The 20,842-nt window shown below is 41.0% G+C and overlaps 1 protein-coding gene across 1 annotated transcript in view; it reads left to right on the top strand.

The window, feature by feature from the left end:
- Positions 1-3,477: 3,477 nt before the first annotated feature.
- tgfbr3 (transforming growth factor, beta receptor III) overlaps positions 3,478-20,842 on the top strand; it is a 72,237-nt gene continuing 54,872 nt past the window's right edge. Inside the window, exons 1-2 of the mRNA XM_067597875.1 lie at positions 3,478-3,753; positions 7,915-8,096. Of these exons, the coding sequence (XP_067453976.1) occupies positions 8,036-8,096 (61 nt within the window). The 5' untranslated portion in view covers positions 3,478-3,753; positions 7,915-8,035. The remainder of the gene's footprint in view (positions 3,754-7,914; positions 8,097-20,842) is intronic.

Here is a 20,842-nt window from a genome sequence, read left to right as displayed (position 1 = left end):
GTGTGTGGAGGCAGCTAATGACTCCCTGAAAGGGATGGGTTGGTTTTTGTAGGCTCTGTCCTGATAGGCAAACCTGAGAAACTTTCTGTGTGCAGGATAAATGGTAATGTGAAACCATGTATCCAAAAGACCAATTGGATTGAATGACAGAGCACTTTGTGGTAACATCCTGAATGTGTATTTTCATAGGTGTCTGTTTAACACATGGAGATGTAAAATGGGGTGAAAAGATGAGATCCCCTTCTTTGGAATAAGGAAGTAACAGGAGTAAAAAGCCTGTTGAGCTTACTCGCTCAGGACAGCCCTGATCACTCGTTTAAGAGGGATGCTATGTCATCCTCTAGGACTCGTGCTGAATCCCCCTCGGTTACTGTAACTAACACACCGTTAAATCTGAGTGGTTTCATAGCAAACTTTTGTCTCTAACCCTGAGAAATAGTGGACAAAACCCATGGGTGAACTGCACATGCGCACCACTGGTCTGCCAGGGCAGGAAGTGGGCCCTTGTAGTCGCACTGCAAGTCATCTCCGGGACCTGGAGGGAACGTTGAAGGAGCATGAGTTCCACCAGCGGGGGGTTAGGGGCCCTGACATTGTTTTGTTTTTATTTTGTTTTTGGGGAAGCATTCGCCCTTGGCCCTGGGCCTGGCTGTAAAAATGCAAGCTTTATTTCTGTTATTTCTGAACAGGGTGGAAGTGTTTGGTGACACTGTGACCTGCTGCCCCTGATTCTCCTCCTCTTGAATGTGAAGGGAGAGAAACTAAGAGAGGACACCTGAAAAACTGGAAATCACCAGGGTCTCTGAACAACAAACTTCTGGGTTTTGTTCCACTTCCATTTTCCTTCTTTTCTTTGTGGAAGGGGGAGAAGGAGAAGTTGCAGTAGGAGTGCTACGTTGCATGCTTCTTCTTCCCTTCCCCATAGTGAGAGGGTCAGTTTCTTGCTGCCACTGCAGAGTCTTTGCCCCATGGCCTTGGGTTTTCTGACTGAGGCTGCTGGTTAGTCTGTTGCCCAGCTGTCTCGAAAAGGCATATGTCCTTGGACTCAGCTTCTATCATGTCCGCCCAGCTTGATGTGGCTCTTGGCTGATGGGTGCTGGTTGTGGCTTTTGGGGTGGCTCCTGACAGGCATGGGTCCCGATTACTGGCCACCACCACTCTCAGCCTCCTTTCTAGAATCTTTTCTGGCATTGATGCCGGTGGGAATATGACTGGTGGTAAGCTAGAAATCCCTGAGCATGTTTAGCGCCCATGTACATGGGGTGAGGGTCCTTGTCCGAGATGGACACCCCGTATGATGCAGCCTTTTTAGCCTTCCATTCCGACCCTTTGGCGGCTGAAGATATGTCTGGAAAGGAAGAAAATTGTATAGATATTTAACCACACTAGATGCGCTGTTAGCCTGTTGGTCAGTAGTGCTAACACATGGGGTTTAACCCATGCTAACTGCGTACTGTAAGCTGGAGGGTATAATGTTACACAGTCACTGGCCACACCGGTAAGCAAAAACAGGGTAGCCAGAGGAACAGCTTGCCTTTACGCAGACACCACTCCGAATTACCCTGAGTAACAGCAAAGTACACTTCTTAATCAGCAAATGCAGAATGAAGCCAGAAACTGTGTTGGGTGACATATTCTGTGTATTCTGAGTCTGTTAACTGTTGAGCAAATATCCAAGCTAGCCTAGACGAACTCAGGGAGCTTTGTATAGATTCGTCATGGGAAGAGAGCGAAAATTATTTGAGAAGTGCTAGTCAATTATGGTAATATGAGGGGCATGCCCCGAGCACAGTTTGACCTGTCTATCACTGTTGGTCACGCTGAGGTGATTCCTATGGTTAAACACTGAACAATGTTAAAAAAGAACTATACAGAATGAATCAGAATCACAAGTAAGCACAGGTGGCTGTTATGGTAATGCCAAAGATGTTTGTATTGATAGTGTACATTTTTGGTTGCAGCCAAAGTGAAAAAAATGAAAAAGATTATTTATCATTTGTGTTATTGTGACTATTCATTTCCTTTTTTTTAAATAATGAATATGTTTTTTCACACTACATGACAAAAAAGAGGGGAAGCCATCAAATTATAATGCAAGAAAATTATTTAATGGGTAGAACACACAACCTCAAAAAAGTTTAAACAATAAATCAAAATGGATTAGTTTGAGGACAACACTCAGTATAGGGTCACATGGCAAATGCCATATGATTTGGCCACTGTCCTGAATGATTTGCCCTGTTTAATGCCAATCTGATGCTGTCTCCAGCAAAGGAAGTGGGACTCCCCTGTCCCATCTATCTATCTATCTATCTATCTATCTGTCTAGTTTATGTAGGCCTTTAGGTTTTTAAAATATAAATGAAACTTGGTTCAGGGATGGTTGCAACAAGGTGTTACAACCGTCCCAGTATGACCAGTCATGTTTTCACCACATGTTAACTAGCTCGACTGCTAGTTTGACACATGTTAGCCATTTCTGTTTTTAGCTTACAAAACAGTGATTCTAATAATACTTGTTTGGATTCCTAGACAAGTACATTTTTTACCTCAAAAAAACACTTTCGCTGGTAACTTTCTCTGAGAGTTTCAAATGTGGCTCCTTTTTTGTAAGCTAGAACACAATCTAACTGAGCATGTGTAGAGTCAGTGTAATCACTGGAGCTTGTTTCTGATTGGAGGAATTCAAGGTGTTACAACCATCCCATGTTACAACTGTCCCTGGTCTCCCCTACTTATATCTGTAACAGTGCAACTTGTAAAATCTTAATCGGCAAAGTATCTCATACTTACATTTGTCAAATAAATGCAGTGAAGTAAAAAATATATTCACCTCACGTAATATTTCTTCCTGAAATGTAATGAAGTGTAGGTATAAAGTAGTATAACATGAATACACTCAAGTAAGTAAAAATGCCTCAAATTTGTTCAAAGTGCAGTAATTTAAGTAATTGGAAGTAATTGAGTGTGTTAATGTTACTTACACTTCAAGTGTTATGTTACTATGTTTCCATTAACTTCCTCTGTCCCCATTATACTTTTTCCAACAATAACAGATATTTAAGCCATTTTTCTGCAGCTACAGATGCTCATCATAAGTGCTCAGCTGTTGCAATTAAGTGTGCATGACTTGCAACAAGACTCATTCCTTAGCCAGACTTTCCCATAATCTGGCATCAAGAACCTCCATATAGATACAGATCACTCCATGGGCCCTTATGTGATAAGAGTGACCTACAGCAACCCTATACAATAACATTTTGCAAGTTTTGTATAGAATTGCACATCTGTCTGCACTGTAAACGGGGACTGAGTGCCAAAACTTTAAAGTATACAGTCATTAATTGTTAAACCTGGGCTAATATTTGTATGATCGGTCAAAATAGCTGAGTGAAGGTCCGCCCGACACTCCTGCAGGGACCCCTGAGGAGACCGCGCGCCCGCATTGGGAAGCTCTGCAACGGCCCATCTCGCGCACAGCTCAGCCTCCTCCCTCCAAGCGCCGCCTCCAGATGAAGCCCTCACTTAAAAAGCAGATAGATAGTAAACTGTTTAAAACTTAGAGTCAGAGGGGCTGTTTTTCCACTGTTATGTAAAATATCGCGTCAACTTCGTCCACGCTTCCTCGTCAAAACAACGGAATGGAGTGAACGTCCAACCGAGAGAGGAACGACTCTGATTTATCCGCATCCACCAAGAGCGACTTTAAACTTCAACCAAGTTTACTTGGACATTTTCTGGAGACTCTGCATGGTACGTCCGCTAGCTTTCAAGGACTAACACTTTGAAAAGTTACCACTTAGCTTGTTTCTAGAAGAATTTGCTTTATCAGAAGACTGTCACTGTGCACCGTGTTTAAGGATACTGTAAAAATAAGCATTTACAGCGCTCGCTGCGTTAACTTAACATCTGTCTTGAATCCGTTGACATGCAGCGTTCCTTCTTGAAGCTACAGAGTTGTTAGCTAATAGGTACTCATGTTGATATCCACTGTTCAGGTCATGTTTTATTTAAAAAGCGTGAATTAAACACATGTAAACAGACTGCGTATCCAGCGCATACAGAGGGATTCCCTTCAGATAGAGAACAGCGTGATGTGTAGCTCACTCCGCTCCTTTGTTGGTAACCAGGAGCTCCTGTGGGATGAAACGTGACTGACAGCACAGCCGCGCCAGTTTAGATTAAACGCTGAACAAAATCAACAGGTATTCCTGTATTTACTCATGACAGCGACAGTTGTCAGTTATGAAAGAGCTGTGTTGCTGTGTATTTGTTGTCATTAATGACAGTCAGAGTTTTGCTGTGACAAGGGATGAAGTGTGTAACAGTTTTGGATCCTGGAGAAAGAGCAGCGTAGATTAATTGAATTAATCAGCACTTTTTAAACAGTGTTTACTCTGATGTGTTGCACCAAAGTTTACACTAACCTAAAACAGATTATCATCATGTATTATTCTAACCCTGTAGTCTATATTGTATCGGCACATTTCAACATTTTCTCACATCTTAATCGAAAATGTACTTCAATCTGGAACATCTGAATCCTCCATTCTTACCCAATCAGCTCTGTTTAATGATTAGATGGTAACACTTATACTTGCTTATTAGAGCATGCTATATGATGCACCAGGACCTTAAGTCTCATAAACTCAGTATTAAGAGTATTGCATATGAATATTGAGTTGCACATCATTTACAAGTATGAGAGTCTAAACTGTGTGCAGGATGTTTTTTGCATATCATACCTCATTCAGAGCTGTATTTTTGTGATGGAAACAGATGTAGGTTTGGTAGTGAGTCAGTCTTGTGCCTGTACACATTGACACTGAAAGATGAGAAGTACTTATTTAATATCACTCATCAGGTCATGTGATCACAAGAACATCTAGAAGACTTACGAAGCAAGCGGGTGTCAGATTAGTAAGTCTTACTCATGTACCACAACATGCAGTTGTATCACTGTCTTCACTTCTGGCTTTGTGATTACGAGAACATATAGCCTATGCCCTCTGGACGTAACAACACTTAACTGCAGTGTATGCATATGTGATGACACAGATGTAAGCCAGGCCTTTAACACTGAAGTGACCACAAATATGCAGCTCGGTTTCAGTAATGTGCAGTACGTTCAGTCTGGGGTCTGCACGTTCTGATGCATTTTCCAGATCTTCTCTGGGTGAAATAGCTGCTCGGCTTAGACGGTCAGGGTTGAGGAGAAGTCACATGAGGTGATTTGAGTGTTGCTGCAACAAAACCAGCACCGTGGCTGGAGCTTTTGGAGTAAAACCCACACACAAAACCCAAAACATGTTTGAATAGTCAATGGATAAGCTTTGTGATGCCTTAAATTGAACTTTAACAGTTAGTTAAAGCAGTGATAAAACTTTTCAAAACTCTATGTGGTCTTTCAGAATATTTGTCCATCAGATATTTCAATCTTCTACCCAACAGAAGAGTAAGTAGCTTTACATCGCTTTTCTTTGATTTGGTCTTTGCCTCGCAGAAGCTGTTGCAACACAGTTTACCTTTGAGTCAGGGAGGAGATGAAGGTCAAGGAGGGGCATAAATCAAACAGAGGGCACTGGCTCTGCTTCACTAGCTGAAAGTGTAATATTTGTCATGATCTTTCAAAATTACTTCCCAGCCCCTCCAGCTGCCAAACAGTGAAAGGCCCTTTTGTCCTGTGCAGCTGCTTGCGCTGCAGAGTGATGCACCTTAGTTCTTTGTGCATCACTTCCCATAAACCCTCTATGGTTCACCACGAGCGAGATAGATGCACATCTGGCACATACGCTTATACTAGTCTCAGATGCAACTTTTACCACATGGGTTTGACACAACGTCACATTCTACAGAAGTTACAGTTGCAGTTTTGATGTCATAAAGAATGCGGTATGACTCAGAGAACTCATTTGCTACTATTTCTGTTGCCTTTCTAAAAAGGTGTTGCTTCTTGTCGCTGCAGAGCAAGCCTAAACCGAAATAGCCACAGCCAAAAATAATAAATTGATACCAATGTAGTCTGTCAATGATTCACATTTGAATGCTTTATTCAGTCTTTGTAAAAACATTGAGGGAGATTATTATGATGTTGAAGCTTTTTAATTATTTTAGAATAAATAATAGCCCCTAAAATGACAAATTGTGTTAATGTTTGTCAGAATGTCAGCTATATATGCCTAATCTGTTTTGCTGTCTTGCTTTATTCAGTTGAGAATATCCTCTGCTTTTCTAGTCTTATCTGGAGTCTGATCATCACAGCTCACTGCTTTGATGCAATGGCAATGATGTCTCGCTATCTGATGTCTTTCCACTTTGTTGTAAGCCTTTTTGAAGCGTGGCAGCCAAGGAAATTAAATGAATATACAGTATATGTTTTATTTAGAACTATACAACATCATGAGTGTGTTGATAGTGGCTTTAAACAAATGACCCACTATTCATATGAATGTCATTTAAATCTTCATGGTACATTCATGGTTCATTTGTGAGGCTCAGATTACAAATCAAGATTTCCTGACTGGCACGGCCATCCAATCCAGTCCAGCTCCAATTACCTTGTGCATAAATGACAAACATTGACATCTTAACTCAAACAACTGAAATATTTACATGAAATGGTTAAATGGGGGGAAATACGAAACATACATTATGATCTTGATGAGGACATCACTCATTTGATTAATACAACACATGTAATACACAGTTTTTAAAATTCCTCTAACAACTGCTGTGATATCCTTAAAGAAGTCATATTATGCCCCTTTCCCAGGTTAATATATTGCTTCTTGTGGTCTATTTATAAACATTTGCATGTATTTATGGTCAAAAAACACCTAGTTACAGCTGTACGAGCCCTGGATGCAACCCCTCTGTCTCACTCAGCCTGTCTTGTGTCTGCTCAATGCCCCTCTCTTCTGATTGGCTGACTGTTTTCTGAGTGATGTACACCCAGGCCAACCACAGGTAATGGATTGTAGCTTAATGTACCCATTAAAACCAGGGCTCTGGGTTAAACTCACTGGTAAAATAGTGATGACCACCGCTGAGGATGATGTTATCCAACCTTTGGAAGGCTGTGCAATGACAAATTAGCTTCCTGACATCCAACAACTGTGCAGCATTTCCTCTGCTGTCTGTCTCTCCTCTGCTCCACTCTGTGTGTGTGTGTGTGTGTGTGTGTGTGTATGTGTGGAGAGACTAAGCCCCGCCCTCGGTGAAATACAGAGAGCAGAGCAGAGGAGAGAAACCATAAATGACAGCAAAACGCAATAGAGACTCTCAAATGAAACAAGTACACATAAATTAGGTAAACAACATAAATAAACATAGTTTGTTTGTTTCAGGAGGGGCGGGCTGCCCCTGCAAGCTAACGATAGGGAAAACACTCAGCGTATAGTTGTGACATCACAACCTTATGGACCTCAGTGTATAATAGTGCATGCATTTTTTGCACTGTCATGGTGGTCAGTGTTTGGGGTTAAATTAGAAAAGTTAAAGCTTTAGGCAAGGTCATGCTGGTTAGCATGGTGGTGCTAAGCTGCTTACTCAAGACCCCACTGGAGCATCCAGTGTTTCCTGACGCTCTCAATTAAAGTGCGTTAATAACCTGTGGCATGTTCCTAAGTGTTTCACACCCAGCGAGCCAGTCAGCCGTCCCACACTCCTCAGAGGGTTCTTTCTGACCGGCCGCGGGCATGGGAAGGTGTGTGCAGCACAGTCCTTTGAAGCATGCATGACCCCCAATTAACCTTCCCAGATTAATCCCCTGGTCTACAAACTAATGCTGCTCTTGTCTCATCTCATCATTCCCACAGGGTATATTAAGCAGAGCCCGGTTCCCCACTGTTTGTCCACGCTGAATCACAACCTGCTTCTTTTGGTTGACTTTCCCTACTTTTGTTCACTTTACAGCTGGAGCTTGTCGCTGACTTCCTGTAGACTGCTTCATAGAGAGGGAAACCTTTTCTGAAAAGCAGGAGAAAGGCCTGTTCACCCACCTTCTTTACACTGGAAGCTGCAGGATAATAACACAATGGCTCGAAGATCCACTGTTCCTTTGTTACTTCTTGCAATGTGTTGCCTGGCATCTGCAGGTAAGTTTCTCTCACTGCTAATTTGTTTAAAATGTGAAACTAATAGAGCTGCACTACTATACATGATTGTTGTTTGTTTATGTGCATTAAAAGCAATTAGATAATTACATTTTTATTAGCAGGAGCCAATGTCAGGAATGAATTATATCGACTATCGACTAAACCTTGCAGTCCTGTGTTGTCACGTTTGCCCACTCTCTGGGATTTTCCACTGTTTCTCCCAACATGCCTTTCTAGACAGTGCTTGTCAGAGTAGTGAGTAAGGGGGATTTACATTTAAGAAACTGCTGACAAGTTCAATCTCAGAATGCAAACACTCACCAGGCTTACATGTATCTGTCAGACTGATTGGAATGAACTGACGTACTGCCAGATATCCAGTAATTTACAGCCGTTGAACAGGCCAACCAGAGAGAGAGAGAGAGAGAGTGAACAAACACATAAAATGGCTACAAACATGAATACAGGAAACCAATGTGTGCTAACATGGTGCTGTATCAAATAATGTAGGCTCTGGATGATGTCATTCACTGCCACAACACACCCCATGGACCTTATCTAACTGAAGGGGAATACTGTGCCTCTCACTCTGAGGAATGTGCATGTTACTTATGACCTTTTATACTCAACAACAAGTACTCATGAGCATGAGTGACAGTTTCCTAGAGTGATGAGACTTGTATCTGTGACACCCTACCGCTCACTTTACTTTGTCACAGTCACTTCTATCTCTTCAGATTGTTCTCCTTCAGAGTTTTCCCTGGAAAACAGAGGATGTGGCAGAGGATGGAGAGCGTGCGCGGTGCGGCGTACATGGTTTGTGAGTGCACCTTTAGAGTGTTGTGCACATACATGAAAAAAAATTATGATTTGACAGATGTAAGTGTCCGTAGGGATTTAAATTTTATACCAAATGGACCACAAGGTGAAAAATAAAGGTCGTAACAAATGACAGTGTTGATTTTGTAGGCCTGGGACGGTACGCTTATCTCCCGATTCAGTACCATCACAATACTTGGGTGCTGATTCCAAAACAGATTCTCGTTTGAATACATAGAAAGCGGGGGGCACTATTTTCAGTCTCTTGCTCCAGTACACTGTGTGCCAAACCATTCAATGGTGTCCTTAGTCCACTGAAATACAATATGAAACATGACGGGCAGATAAGATAAATGGTCGTTGTCGGAGCAGCCGGCTGCTGCTCAGACGCTGGCTGGGGAGACATCAGCTGGCCATCTCAGCTGATCCGACAAACTGCACCGGGTTGCACCAACTATGTGAAAGCTGGCATGAGACAGTTGGCGTCGTAGTTCATTGTAGTAAGCTGGATTGATATTGAAATATCATATCAATAAATGAGGTCTCTACTGGTTTACTGTGTTGGAAAATGGCAGCAATATAGCAATAGCATTTTGATATCTTGACAACGCCATAGCACAGATTGCTATACGCTATATTCAGAGAGTGATAATGGTGGTGGGGTGATGCGTTTTAGGGGAAGAGTGGGGGGACGGGAGGGGTATGCCCTATCTGTTTGGATCAGATGGTCAATTCTTACACATTGAACCTTTGTAAGATTTCAGTGACGTATGATGTGTCAGTCAAACTGCCAACAGTGTACAAAGACAGTGGCGCCAAGACTGGCCAGTCAGATTTGAAGAGCAGCCAGATTCTGACAACCACTTTGGCTTTGTTTTTGGCTAGTTATAAAAAACTACATGAGCAAGTCTGATAGAATTTGAAAAAAACTGCTCATTTATTGCTTATTTACTTACAATTTTTATTTCCTATTGCAGGAAAAATGTTGTTCCCTTTCTGGGACGTGTTTGTGAAAAGTTGGGTCGTGGTCATATGTGGTGGGCGGACATTCAATATGTTGTGGGGTTTGCCAGTAGATGTAATTGGAGGAAACTGTCATTGCTGTAACATCTAAATTGGCTTCAAAATTCAGCAGTGGTTTTCGTCGCTTGGTAACATGATGGCCCAAATATTATAATAACTGACTAAACAGTTAGCAGACCTTAGCCTGACAAAATCTGTCAAGTTGGCAACAATCTGGCATTAACTTCACTGAGAATCGAATGTACATTCCTCTTTTCTATTTCTCCGATTTTGAGATGTCCTGTTTATAAAGGCTGGTTTCACAATGTACGACTTAGGAGCTGAACTCGCTCCAGCTTTAATCTGCAACATCCCGTGTTGTTTTTCTGTGGCAGCACAGGAATAATTACCCAGTAGGAGGCATGCTAGCATGGTCTCCAAAAAAGTGTGGTTCGCGTTTTTCATGCTTTCAGTCTGATTGCCGCCATAGGTTATTATTTCAAAAGTTCTTCTGTATCCTCCCGAGGCTTGGACCACACTCCAGAGAGCTGACTTTTACACAAACAATAGCAGTGTAGTCAGTATGTGCTGTGGGTAGAGCAAACATCATTTCTCCCACAATGCCAGGATCTCCAACACAATGAAGTCACGTATGAAGTTTCCCTCTAAATTCTTCCTCATACACCAGGATGCATTGTTGTACTGTGACACAAGGGACATATATTTACAGTTAGACAACCAATGCCCTTTCCTCCAAAGCACACTGGCAGCATGTGTACTTCTTGATTTATGGACAAATCTTCCGATGCTCTGAAGTAGATTGTTGAACAGGTTAAATGCAGGCTAATAACCGCATTTAACCATTTTGAAGAAGATTCTCATATCTGCTTTTGACTTATCAGTTTTTATCAACTCTTTTTCGCACACCAACACTTCAGCCTATCTCTCACTTCTCTCTCCTTTTCTGTCTATTTCTATCATCTCGCAGCATCTGTGTAAACAGTCACATCTGCCCTCTAAACTTGTCAGGAGAGCTCTTACGTAATGTTTAGATTAGTCTGCAATGAGTCTTCTCTCAGCGTAATGCAATCCAGGATCTGGGCCTCCCATAACTCTTAAAAGTCAGTCTGAAAGCACCTTAACGTTCATATTTCAAGTCTCTGCTCTGCTGCTTCACTCTACTTTTTGTTGTTTATACCTTTTTTTTTTTTTTCCTCCCCATATCCTTACTACCATTTTGTGGTTGTCTCTCCTCAACTTGCCAGAACTGCTGTTTTGTGAAGGATATATGGTGGACTTTTAGGCAGAGTTTGAGTTTCGCAGTCAAATGAAGTCTTACAGGAGCAATGCCAGATATTAATTTGAGGCACTTGCCAGGAACAGCTCCAGCAGGATGCTGGTTATACCGGAGGCACAACGCCGGGCTGGTGGCTCACTGAAAAACACCAGCAGCATAATTGAGTGCAGAAGTACTTTCTCCTCTTATAGCCTTTCCTGATTTTACATATGGGGCGGCTTGATGAATGACGAAGCTATTAGTGCGAATCTGTCTTCGGCTATTCATTGTAGAACCACATAGTCTAACAACCGTATCGTGAAACGAAACAATAACTGGAAAAAGGAATTGAATTGTCCTCATATTCACAGTCCATATGTTCAAATGTAGGGGCTTTGGAAAGTAAACAACTTTTTTTTTTGTCTACATTTTTTGTATACTTTTGGCAGATGAGAGTCATTACAAAGCCAAAAGCGGTTGTAATGTTTTTCCCCTCACAGTTGAGCAAAAGGTTCGTCTTTATATCCACAATGCTTTCTTGGGGCCAGCAAGAGTGGGACTGCCAAAATGCATTGTGCAACCGCTGTAATCTGAGAGGTGGGGTGGCCGGGGGGGGAGGAGAGAGGCAGGCGCAGGCGTGGGTCGTCTGGTCCAAATCGACACACTCCACACACGTACAGCGTGCCAAACCGACAAAGTCCCTTCCAGCATGCTAAACCAGATGTTGCCCTGTGATTCATGTGAGGAGCCGGAGCAGCACAGCACAGAGGCAGTGTGCTGCTAGGCAGAGTGGTTGGGATGTTTACATAGCAACGGGAGTCCCGTGTGTGTCTAATTACAGGTCTGTTCTCCCCCCATGGTGAGGCCTTTATCTTAACAGTGCTGTCAAAGAGGAGACAGCCATGCTGGCCTTGTTTGTTTATATTGCTTGCTTATTGAATGAAGGTCACCCCAGTATTAGCCAGTTTAATTAACAGCAGTGTAGACATTTGTTTTTGATTGATGTGGATTTACAAGCAGGCCTGCGGTAAAGATAAACTTTTTAAAAGATGACTCTACTTTTCCTTAATCTCTTCCCACTCACTTAATCTGTCACTCTCTCTACCTAACACACACACTCTCTCTCGCACGAGGAGGAGCACCTAAATGAACCGCAGCAGACAGGTTTCTACAGATGGACTCGTATCTTCATCCAGGGCTATCATATCTCGTCAGCCTCCAGTCAAGAGGATGCTTGCGCAAATCTGTAGGAGTAAACTGAATCCCACCCCCCTTCTCTCTCTCTCTCTCTCTCTCTCTCTCTCTCTCTCTCTCTCTCTCTCTCTCTCTCTCTATCTCTCTCTCTCTCTCTCCCTCTCCCTCTCCATAGTTCCAGTAAGCAGGCGTGTAAATAATTTCGGTTAGAGTCAGTAATGGGAGACAGCTGGGGTGATCGTGCGTTTTCCATTGTGTTTCACAGCCCTGTGAAGAAAAAAAAAAAAAAAAGCCACTGGAGCTGGGGAGAGTTAGAGTAAAAGAGTTATGTGGAGTGTGACTTCATTGAAGAAAGAAGGAGTAATAGTAAAAAAAAAAACGGACTCCCTCTGTTCAGATAACCTTCAGGAGCAGTGAGACAAAAAATGTGTGTTTTCTTCTGAAATGTTAATGGATTTTTGTTTCTCAACCGTCATGAGTGTGAGTTCATTAGAATTTAATCCGCTTAATAACCTCGCAGAGGTGCCAACTTTTGAGTGCATGATTCTTTATCTCCAAAGGAATAAGATGCTCGCTGAAGGCTTCCAGGTGGTGTCTTTCATCACACCAGTCCCTCCTGGGGCCTAACCTTCCCCACTCCATTTCCACCAGATGAGTCCTGTTGAAAGACCATGTCCTAATTCTGGAATGGTCCTTTGGAAAATTTCCAAAAAATGACAGTAGGCTCTTCTCTGAGCCTTAAATAACAGATATTTTCCTTAGATCACAAACACACACACACTTGGAAATGCTCTTTTTTTTTTCAAATTTGATAGATTTCAGGTAATTAATAGAGAAAGCAGTTGTGGTCTGATTAGTTGTAGGAATAAAATAAGCATCAGCTGCAGTGGTATATCTTTTAAAAAGTGCTGTAATAAGCTGTTATGATAGCTAGAGTCTAGCCTACTCCTTTCTTCTTCTGAAGCAGATCTGCACACAGTTAAGGAAAACACTGAAAGCAATAAAACACTTTATAATTCAGCAGCACATCTCTTTGTCACAAGTCAGGAGTTCCCCAGTTTTTTTAAATGAATCATTTCCTCAACATCATGTATATATTATCTGCTGTCTTTGTATTTCGCAATGAAACTGTATTCATAGCTTTTTTTTATTGTCTATTGACTTTTCTAACCGACCTATTATTCATCACACTTTCCATTTGTTAAGTGTCCAGTAAAGAGGCCCTCCCAATGTCTTTTTGTGCATGTTAATACACAAGGCAACATGGCATTTGACAAGTCATTCTTCTTAACCCTCTCTCCTCTTAAGATGAAGAAGCCCAGTGGAATGTAGTCTCTTCCAGCTTGTGTGAAAATGCTGTCTGCTTTGCCCTTTCTCACCTCTCTGGCTCCTTCTCACCGGGCTCACACACTGGCACAAAGGCCCAGCATTGTTTCACTCTTCGCTTTCTGTTGATGGCAACCTGCTGGTTCTCAAAGGCTCCTGTTATCACATCTGAGTGATGGTGTTTTTGTAAAATATCACAAGAACAAAGGCGTCTTTTTTTAGCTCTATTTGACTGATGTAGCCTTAAAAAAAATCTATCAATGCCCTAAATGTGCTCGGTACTATTGATTTAGCGAAATCCCTTCCTCATTCCCCTAACAAAGTAGCAAGCCAAGACTTATCTGCTGATTTTTCCAGGGTGTGTTTCTGTATTTCAATTTGGATGTTAGATTACAACGATATGGCTAAATATGGCTCATCTTGATTACCAGTAACTCTACCAGTGATCCAGATCAGCATGCTTGCAGTCATATTTGTTGCTTGTGGTCTCTTTAGGCATGAAGTGGATAAATGTGACATTATAAACCTTCAAAAGCAAGTGCATTATGATTTACATTATTGTGTAAGCTCTACGACATTTTTGCTAACGTCTTTACATTATGCAGGCTTAAAGATACTAACTCAGTAAAACTGAACTTGTCCACCAGTGACTTTTCATCACTGCCAGCAGATGATATTTAATACTTTATGTTGAGGAATTCCTGCAAGGCCGGTGTTTTAACACACGCAAAATGAGGACAGCATCAAGAAGGACAAGAATGGTGACCTCGGGGTTCAGTTCCCTGCCTCCCCTACTGGGTCTGAATCTTCATAGATGAAGTGGCTGCTTCTCCCAAACCCCTGCCAAGCTGCTGTCAAAGAACATGGCTTTTGCAGGAATCTATGATTGATGAATGATATGCCCTTGGAGCAGCAGGACAGCAATGTCTCTCACTTTGCCCCTTTTAACCAGCAAAGACAGTTCGTCAAAGCACTGCACTGTGCCGGGTGAGCTGATTGCTGATGCAGTCCTCTTATGGTATCTGAACAAAGTCATACAGCAGTCTGGTGGAAACCTTCCCACACAACCGCGGTGTAATAATGTTATTACACTGTTGTTTCTACTGATGCATTTTACAGTCTTTTCTGCCATTACCACCCAAGCCTTCACTTGTTTTGGGTTAGCTCAGGATGTGACAGTAGTTGTTCGGTATGGGGTTCTCCTTAACAGAGAATTAAGAAAAACTGTTCATGCTTAACATTTGTCACTAGTTGAGTTGCTTTACTTTACTGATACTGGACCAGTGTGTGCAAAATGTTCTCAGCTGATCTTACCCATTTACTACTTCACGGACACTCGAACAGCCAGTTCTTGTTCTGTGACTGTGTTGACAACTTTTTTGTCTTTTGATATTGCAGGTCCAGACAGCACATGTCAGCACCCATCAGTAAAGACATACTGTAGTAGCACAGCCAGTAAAGTCTTTAGTCATATGCACAAATGCTTGGTCTCTCCCAGCTGTCTCACTTTACACAGTGGCTCCTGTGTTCCTCTGAGAATTAGCCATGTCATCCGTCTCTTCAAAGCCCTCTGATTTATGTCTGCATTCAGAGGTAGAGAGAAATGTACCCACTTCTACCTTCTCTGCTTGCCTGGGGCTTCGTATGCTGCTCGGGAATTGGTCAAGTATTTTTTTCAGCTAATGTTGATGGTTTACCAACAGGTGCCTGCTTCATCTGTCAGGGCAGATGAATAATAACTGGACTCACTGTCAGTAACAGAAAAGTGTTTAACTCACCTTTCAGTGCACAGAATATAATAAGTCATGTATCTTTATATTAGGGCTGAGTGATATAGCAAAACAAAACCTGGTGACAATTCATGATTTCAACCTTTTTTTCCCTGCAAAATGCAGGAAATGTAAAACATGGGTGGAACATTGTATTTTAGGGTTTAATGTGCAAGACAGTTGGATAAGAACAACAAAAGACCTGCACCACCTGCAAGGCTGTTCTCGCTAACCATATTTAAAAGATACAGGTTATCCCATACAGCTAAGGAATGTCAGTGCGACATGCTTCAACTGAATATACAAGGATGCCCAGTTTAATAACAAGTTTCAGCTCAGATGGAACATTTGCGGTTTGTGTTTGGACATGACATGAGAATGATATGTGCAGACTGCTGGCTAGCTAGCATTAGCTACCCGGCTACATGGTAGGAACCGATTGAACAAAGTACAATCCAGACTGTTCAGTCAATTCCCATAGCTCATAACCAGAGATTATGCCCCGTCAACAAATACAAGCCAAGACAGCAGATCAATGTGCATACAGTCTTCTTTCAGTCCGTCCCTCTTGTAGATGGGACCATTAAATTCACTATGATGTAGCCAGAGTCAGCTAGCCACTTCAGGTCACCAGACACCAGGAGCCATTACAGTTCTGTAAACTTTGTCGTGTGCAAGTAGTTTCACTATTCAGGTCACACTTTACAGGACAGTTGTGACTTAAGATAGCTAATGTAGCCAGCTATCATCCACATTACTTTTTAACACAAAATAACCTTTTTCCACCTACCCTCAGCTCTAACGCTCATTACTAGCAACTATTAGCATATTATTTCTTGTTTGTTTAATTTTTTTTAACCTTTTGACCAAGCAAGCTGAGTCTCCTGGTTCTAGCTTCATATTTAATGGCCCAATATGAAAGTGGTAATGAAGCAAATCAGACAATTTAGCAATTAATATCATGCCACCAGCAGAGCAACACAGAGCAAAGCTGCTTTTAAACGAGAGAGATGCATTTTTACTAGCACTGTTTCTTTGTATTCAGTGCCTTTATTGTTACTGCTGGATTCACATCCACAGGGATGTTATTTATCATCTGAACACCTGTTAACATACTTAAGAATTGGAAGAAGCTTTGCCTGCATATCCATACTTGCTCCACATCTCCCACATAGGTAAAGTATGATCCATTGAATCTACTGTTTTTTAACTGTTTTTCCAATTATATGTCAGCTGACAAGATTATGGCAGATGAACCTTCCAATAAAAAGTTTTTGGGTGATATCAAGTTACTGTACAGATGGGATATCTGACTTAAGATTTCACACTTTGATGGGGGAGTTTATGACTTCCCTAATGGAGTTCAAGCTCACCCCTGCCCTCCTTCCTTCATCCTATTCCAGTTTCCTCCTCTTATGCCTCCAATTTTACAGTCAAGAGATAAATCCTTTTCATAGGCTGGCCAGTGAAGTGAACTTACACTACCCTTATGAAAGGCTTTATTCACTTCCTGTAGTAGTGGCTCAAGGTTCAGGGGTGAGTGGGCTGCGCTAGTGTCAACACTGCAGAGCTAGTGATTCTTTAGTCCAAAGCCCCCTAGGAAAACAAAAGCGGGCAGAATATTACATTCCCTAAACTCGTTTGCGTGGTTCATGGTCCATGGGAAATGTGCCCTGCAGTAGAAAACAAAAGAGGCCAGAGGATTCATTTAATCCTGTGGTTCATATGGGAATGGGGATATCTTAGATAGGGAGGAGATATATTGAAACAAAGAGGCCCCTTTGCAGTACTTTGTATTTATTGTAATTAAGTTGGCCTTATTATATCTTTGCATTGTTAGACAAGTGTATTTGTGTGTATTAAGCTTCATTATTTTCCTCATCTGCTTGTACGTTCATATAGGGAATCTTAGCGTACTGTATGTTTTATGAAGCATGTGTTGATAACAGTGAAGTTTTCTTCACCCCTTTGACTTTCTTATGCATCTGAAGAAACACAATCAGCCTGCCCACTGAAGGATACTGGGAACAAGACATGTGAGGATGTGTATACACACATAGGGGGAAGGTTCTGTTTGTTTATCTTCGGAAATGGCTTTGTGGGAATATCAGATTTGTCCCTAACTGGCACACAGACTGACATCACTTCCTGTACTCAAATCTTGGCTCCGTGCCACAGTGTGGAAAGCAACAAAGTGCATTCTTTGGAAACAGAGGCGTTTATCTCTAGTAGGACAGGAGAAGATTGTATTGACCGATGTACCTCACAGGGAGGGTCCTACTTTTGTAGCCCTTCAGTTCTGAATATAAAAATAAATATATATAAACTTGAGTTTAAAACTTGCAACAGAAGCCTTGATAACACAGTATAAGGTGGATAATTTTATCAAGAGCTGAAACTACAGTATTATTTCAGTAATTGATGACTCTTTGACAGACAAATAATCATCAGCTATTTGGGTAATATATTATTGCTTGAAGGCACTTTTCAAGCAAAAATTCCAAACAGTCCCCTGATACACTTTCTCAATTTTGAAGATTTACTGCTCTTTGTTGTCTTATGTGATAGTAAACTGAATATATTAGGTATTGGACTGTTGGTTGGATTAATCTACTTGGGGATTAATAAATCTTGTAAAGGTTTTTTCAGTGACCTTTTAAAGACCAAACTATTCATTTATTAATTAAGAAAATATTTGTCAGCATGAAAATAATGAAAATAGTAATTTGTTGTAGCTCTGATTAATTCCGATACTGATAACACTGTTTGCATCCACCAGTTTTTCATTTTTATTACTTTATTATTTATTACTATCTTCTCAGAGAAATCATTTTTGTTCCATCCATTATGTTGGTGGAGTAATCATAGATAGTGACTAACAAGCGCTATAATATGTGTGAAAATATGACATCATACAGCCCGCATGATGAGTAAAGTATTCACTTCAAAACATTGCCAGTGGGGATACATTCATTGAAAGTACAGACACACACTTCAGAGGATTACAAACTCATCATAGTATTGTTTCTGTTTCACCTCCAGGCCCTCAAATATTTTTATCCTGATTATCTATCCTGTGATTCTTCTCTTATCCAATTTCACCAATGTTTTTGCAATTATTTTTTAAGTATGTGGCTGGTTTTCTCACTTGAAAATAACAGATCCAGACTCATCATTTACAGGAACCGGTAATCTTCATAATGTCAATTCATATAGTGATTATTTTCTACCCTTGAAATATGATGCGACTGCACTTGAAGGAAGCTCTAATGAAAGCTGTGAAAATGAGACAAGGAGTTTTAGTTCTTTCACTGTATCACACATTATGTAACGTCTTCTGAACTTTAGCAAAACATCTGAAAGAGATATTAAGAGAGTGCTTGAATCACAAAGGAGGTTATAGTCCAAAAGGAGCTTGCTGAAAAGTATGAAAAGTGTCTAGTGACATCACTGCCTGGATCTCACACTGTTGAAATAATTCAAAGTGTGTTGCCTTTCAGCGTATTTATACAGTTTCTCCCTCCTTAATTTGGATTTACAACGTTAACTTCCTGTCTTACCTCTAACACTATCACAGTCAAGCTTAAATGCATTTTAGGCCATGTATAATAATAAAAGGATATAATCAATATCTTTTTACAGAAAATAAATTCCTCTAGTGCATGGTCTTGTAATGCCATATCCAGTGTTGCTGTTAGAATCAGTCTGTGTATATTTGGTGCTAATCCCCAAAAAAGGTATAACCGTAGAAATAAACATTTAACTGGGGGCGGTTAGGAGAAAAAGAAGTAGGTTAAGGCTCACATCAATCACTGGCGGTAGCGTTTCATGTTCATGTCCTTTACTCATTGTACAGAATGAGTCACACTGCCGGGAATCCTGGTCATGAACTATGGAGGAAGGGACCACCGTTAAAAATGTCACCGATGCATACTAAAATAACGTGCTACTGTTCAGTCAAGGAAATGAACCTATGTGTTTATTGCAAAGTAAATTTTAAGTTGAATTTATGTGAATAGCAATGATATTTCAGCTGCTTGCAATGTACACATTTGAACTGAACTCCAGCACTTCAACTGAAACTTCAACTACTTTTACCACCAACATTTCAACTAGAGCTGCAATGATTTGACGATTAAGTGGTTAGTCGATCGATGAAATTAATCTGCAGCTATTTTGATAATCTTTTTGAGTAATTTTTTAAGAAAAAAATGCCAAAATTCTCTGATGCCAGCTTCTCAAATGTGTGTTTTTTTAATGATGATGATTGGTTGGCTCAACTGCTCTCATATCTTTCCCTACAACTGATTTCATCTCACTCTCCAAATGGCAATTCAACTGCTTTCAGCATATACGTGTCAACGTGTTCCACTGCTTTCATCTCTTAGTGTTTGACTAGGAGTTAAACTTAGTTTCTCACTGATGCTTTGATTGATATCATCTCCCCCCAGTGCTTCACTTTTACTTCACTTCCTTTCAGCTTTTTCAATTCAACTGTTACTTCAACTAAATTCACTAATACTGAAAATTAAACCTCTTTCAGCTCTTACATTTTATCTTTAAGTATCAGACAAAAGTGGCAGAGTGGGCAATTCCAACGGGGGCCTTACTAACTGTCTCTGACTGTGCCCACCCACAGCCAAAGCAGCTTAATGTGGTGAGGGAAGTTTATGATCTGAATAAGTCTGTCATTTTTTCCACATAAGCTAAAAAAAAACTTTCACATTCCACCACAGTCCTCATACACCAGTACACCTGGTCTTTACACATGACATTTGTCACTCTGTACTGTTTGTTGCCAGTTTTGATGCCTTCCACTTTCACTTTGAAGGTCTAATTTTGAAATAGAACTTGTGAAATTCCTCCTGTCTGATAAAATACATAAATGTCTTCATAAATGCAATGATAATGGTTAAGTCACAGCATCTTGTCTGTTTATGACTTTCTCTGACACCTTTCACCTTTTGACTGGGATGGAGTGGGTAGTTTGTAAGGATGTAATAATGTCCCAAGCTGTTCTGCAGGATTCTGGATACAAACACGTTTTGACGCATCCCACTGCTTATGTAAAGCCTGATCTATTTATGATCCTTTGTTTGTTTGCTGCAGGTATGCCAGCTGTCAAAAATGCCCCACTGAGCTCTGTTACAACACAGGAGCATCTCCTAACACACAGGGTCAGTGGATGGTACCACTATGTTACCACCCAGTCTAGTTTCATATCTTTTCTGCTGTCAAAACAGTGTCAGAAATCCCAGCATACAAAGCTGAAAGAGCAGATTTGAATCTCTGAAAAGAGTGTGTTGAATCTCTGCAAGGTTTTTTCTGAGACTCTTACTTAACTAAATTTAAAGTTTTGA

This window comes from Thunnus thynnus, chromosome 8 (genome assembly GCF_963924715.1).
Source record: "Thunnus thynnus chromosome 8, fThuThy2.1, whole genome shotgun sequence".
Classification (NCBI taxonomy): Eukaryota; Metazoa; Chordata; class Actinopteri; order Scombriformes; family Scombridae; genus Thunnus; species Thunnus thynnus.
The sequence above is the reverse complement of the archived record's forward strand: the minus strand, read 5'-3'. Positions and strand labels throughout refer to the sequence as shown.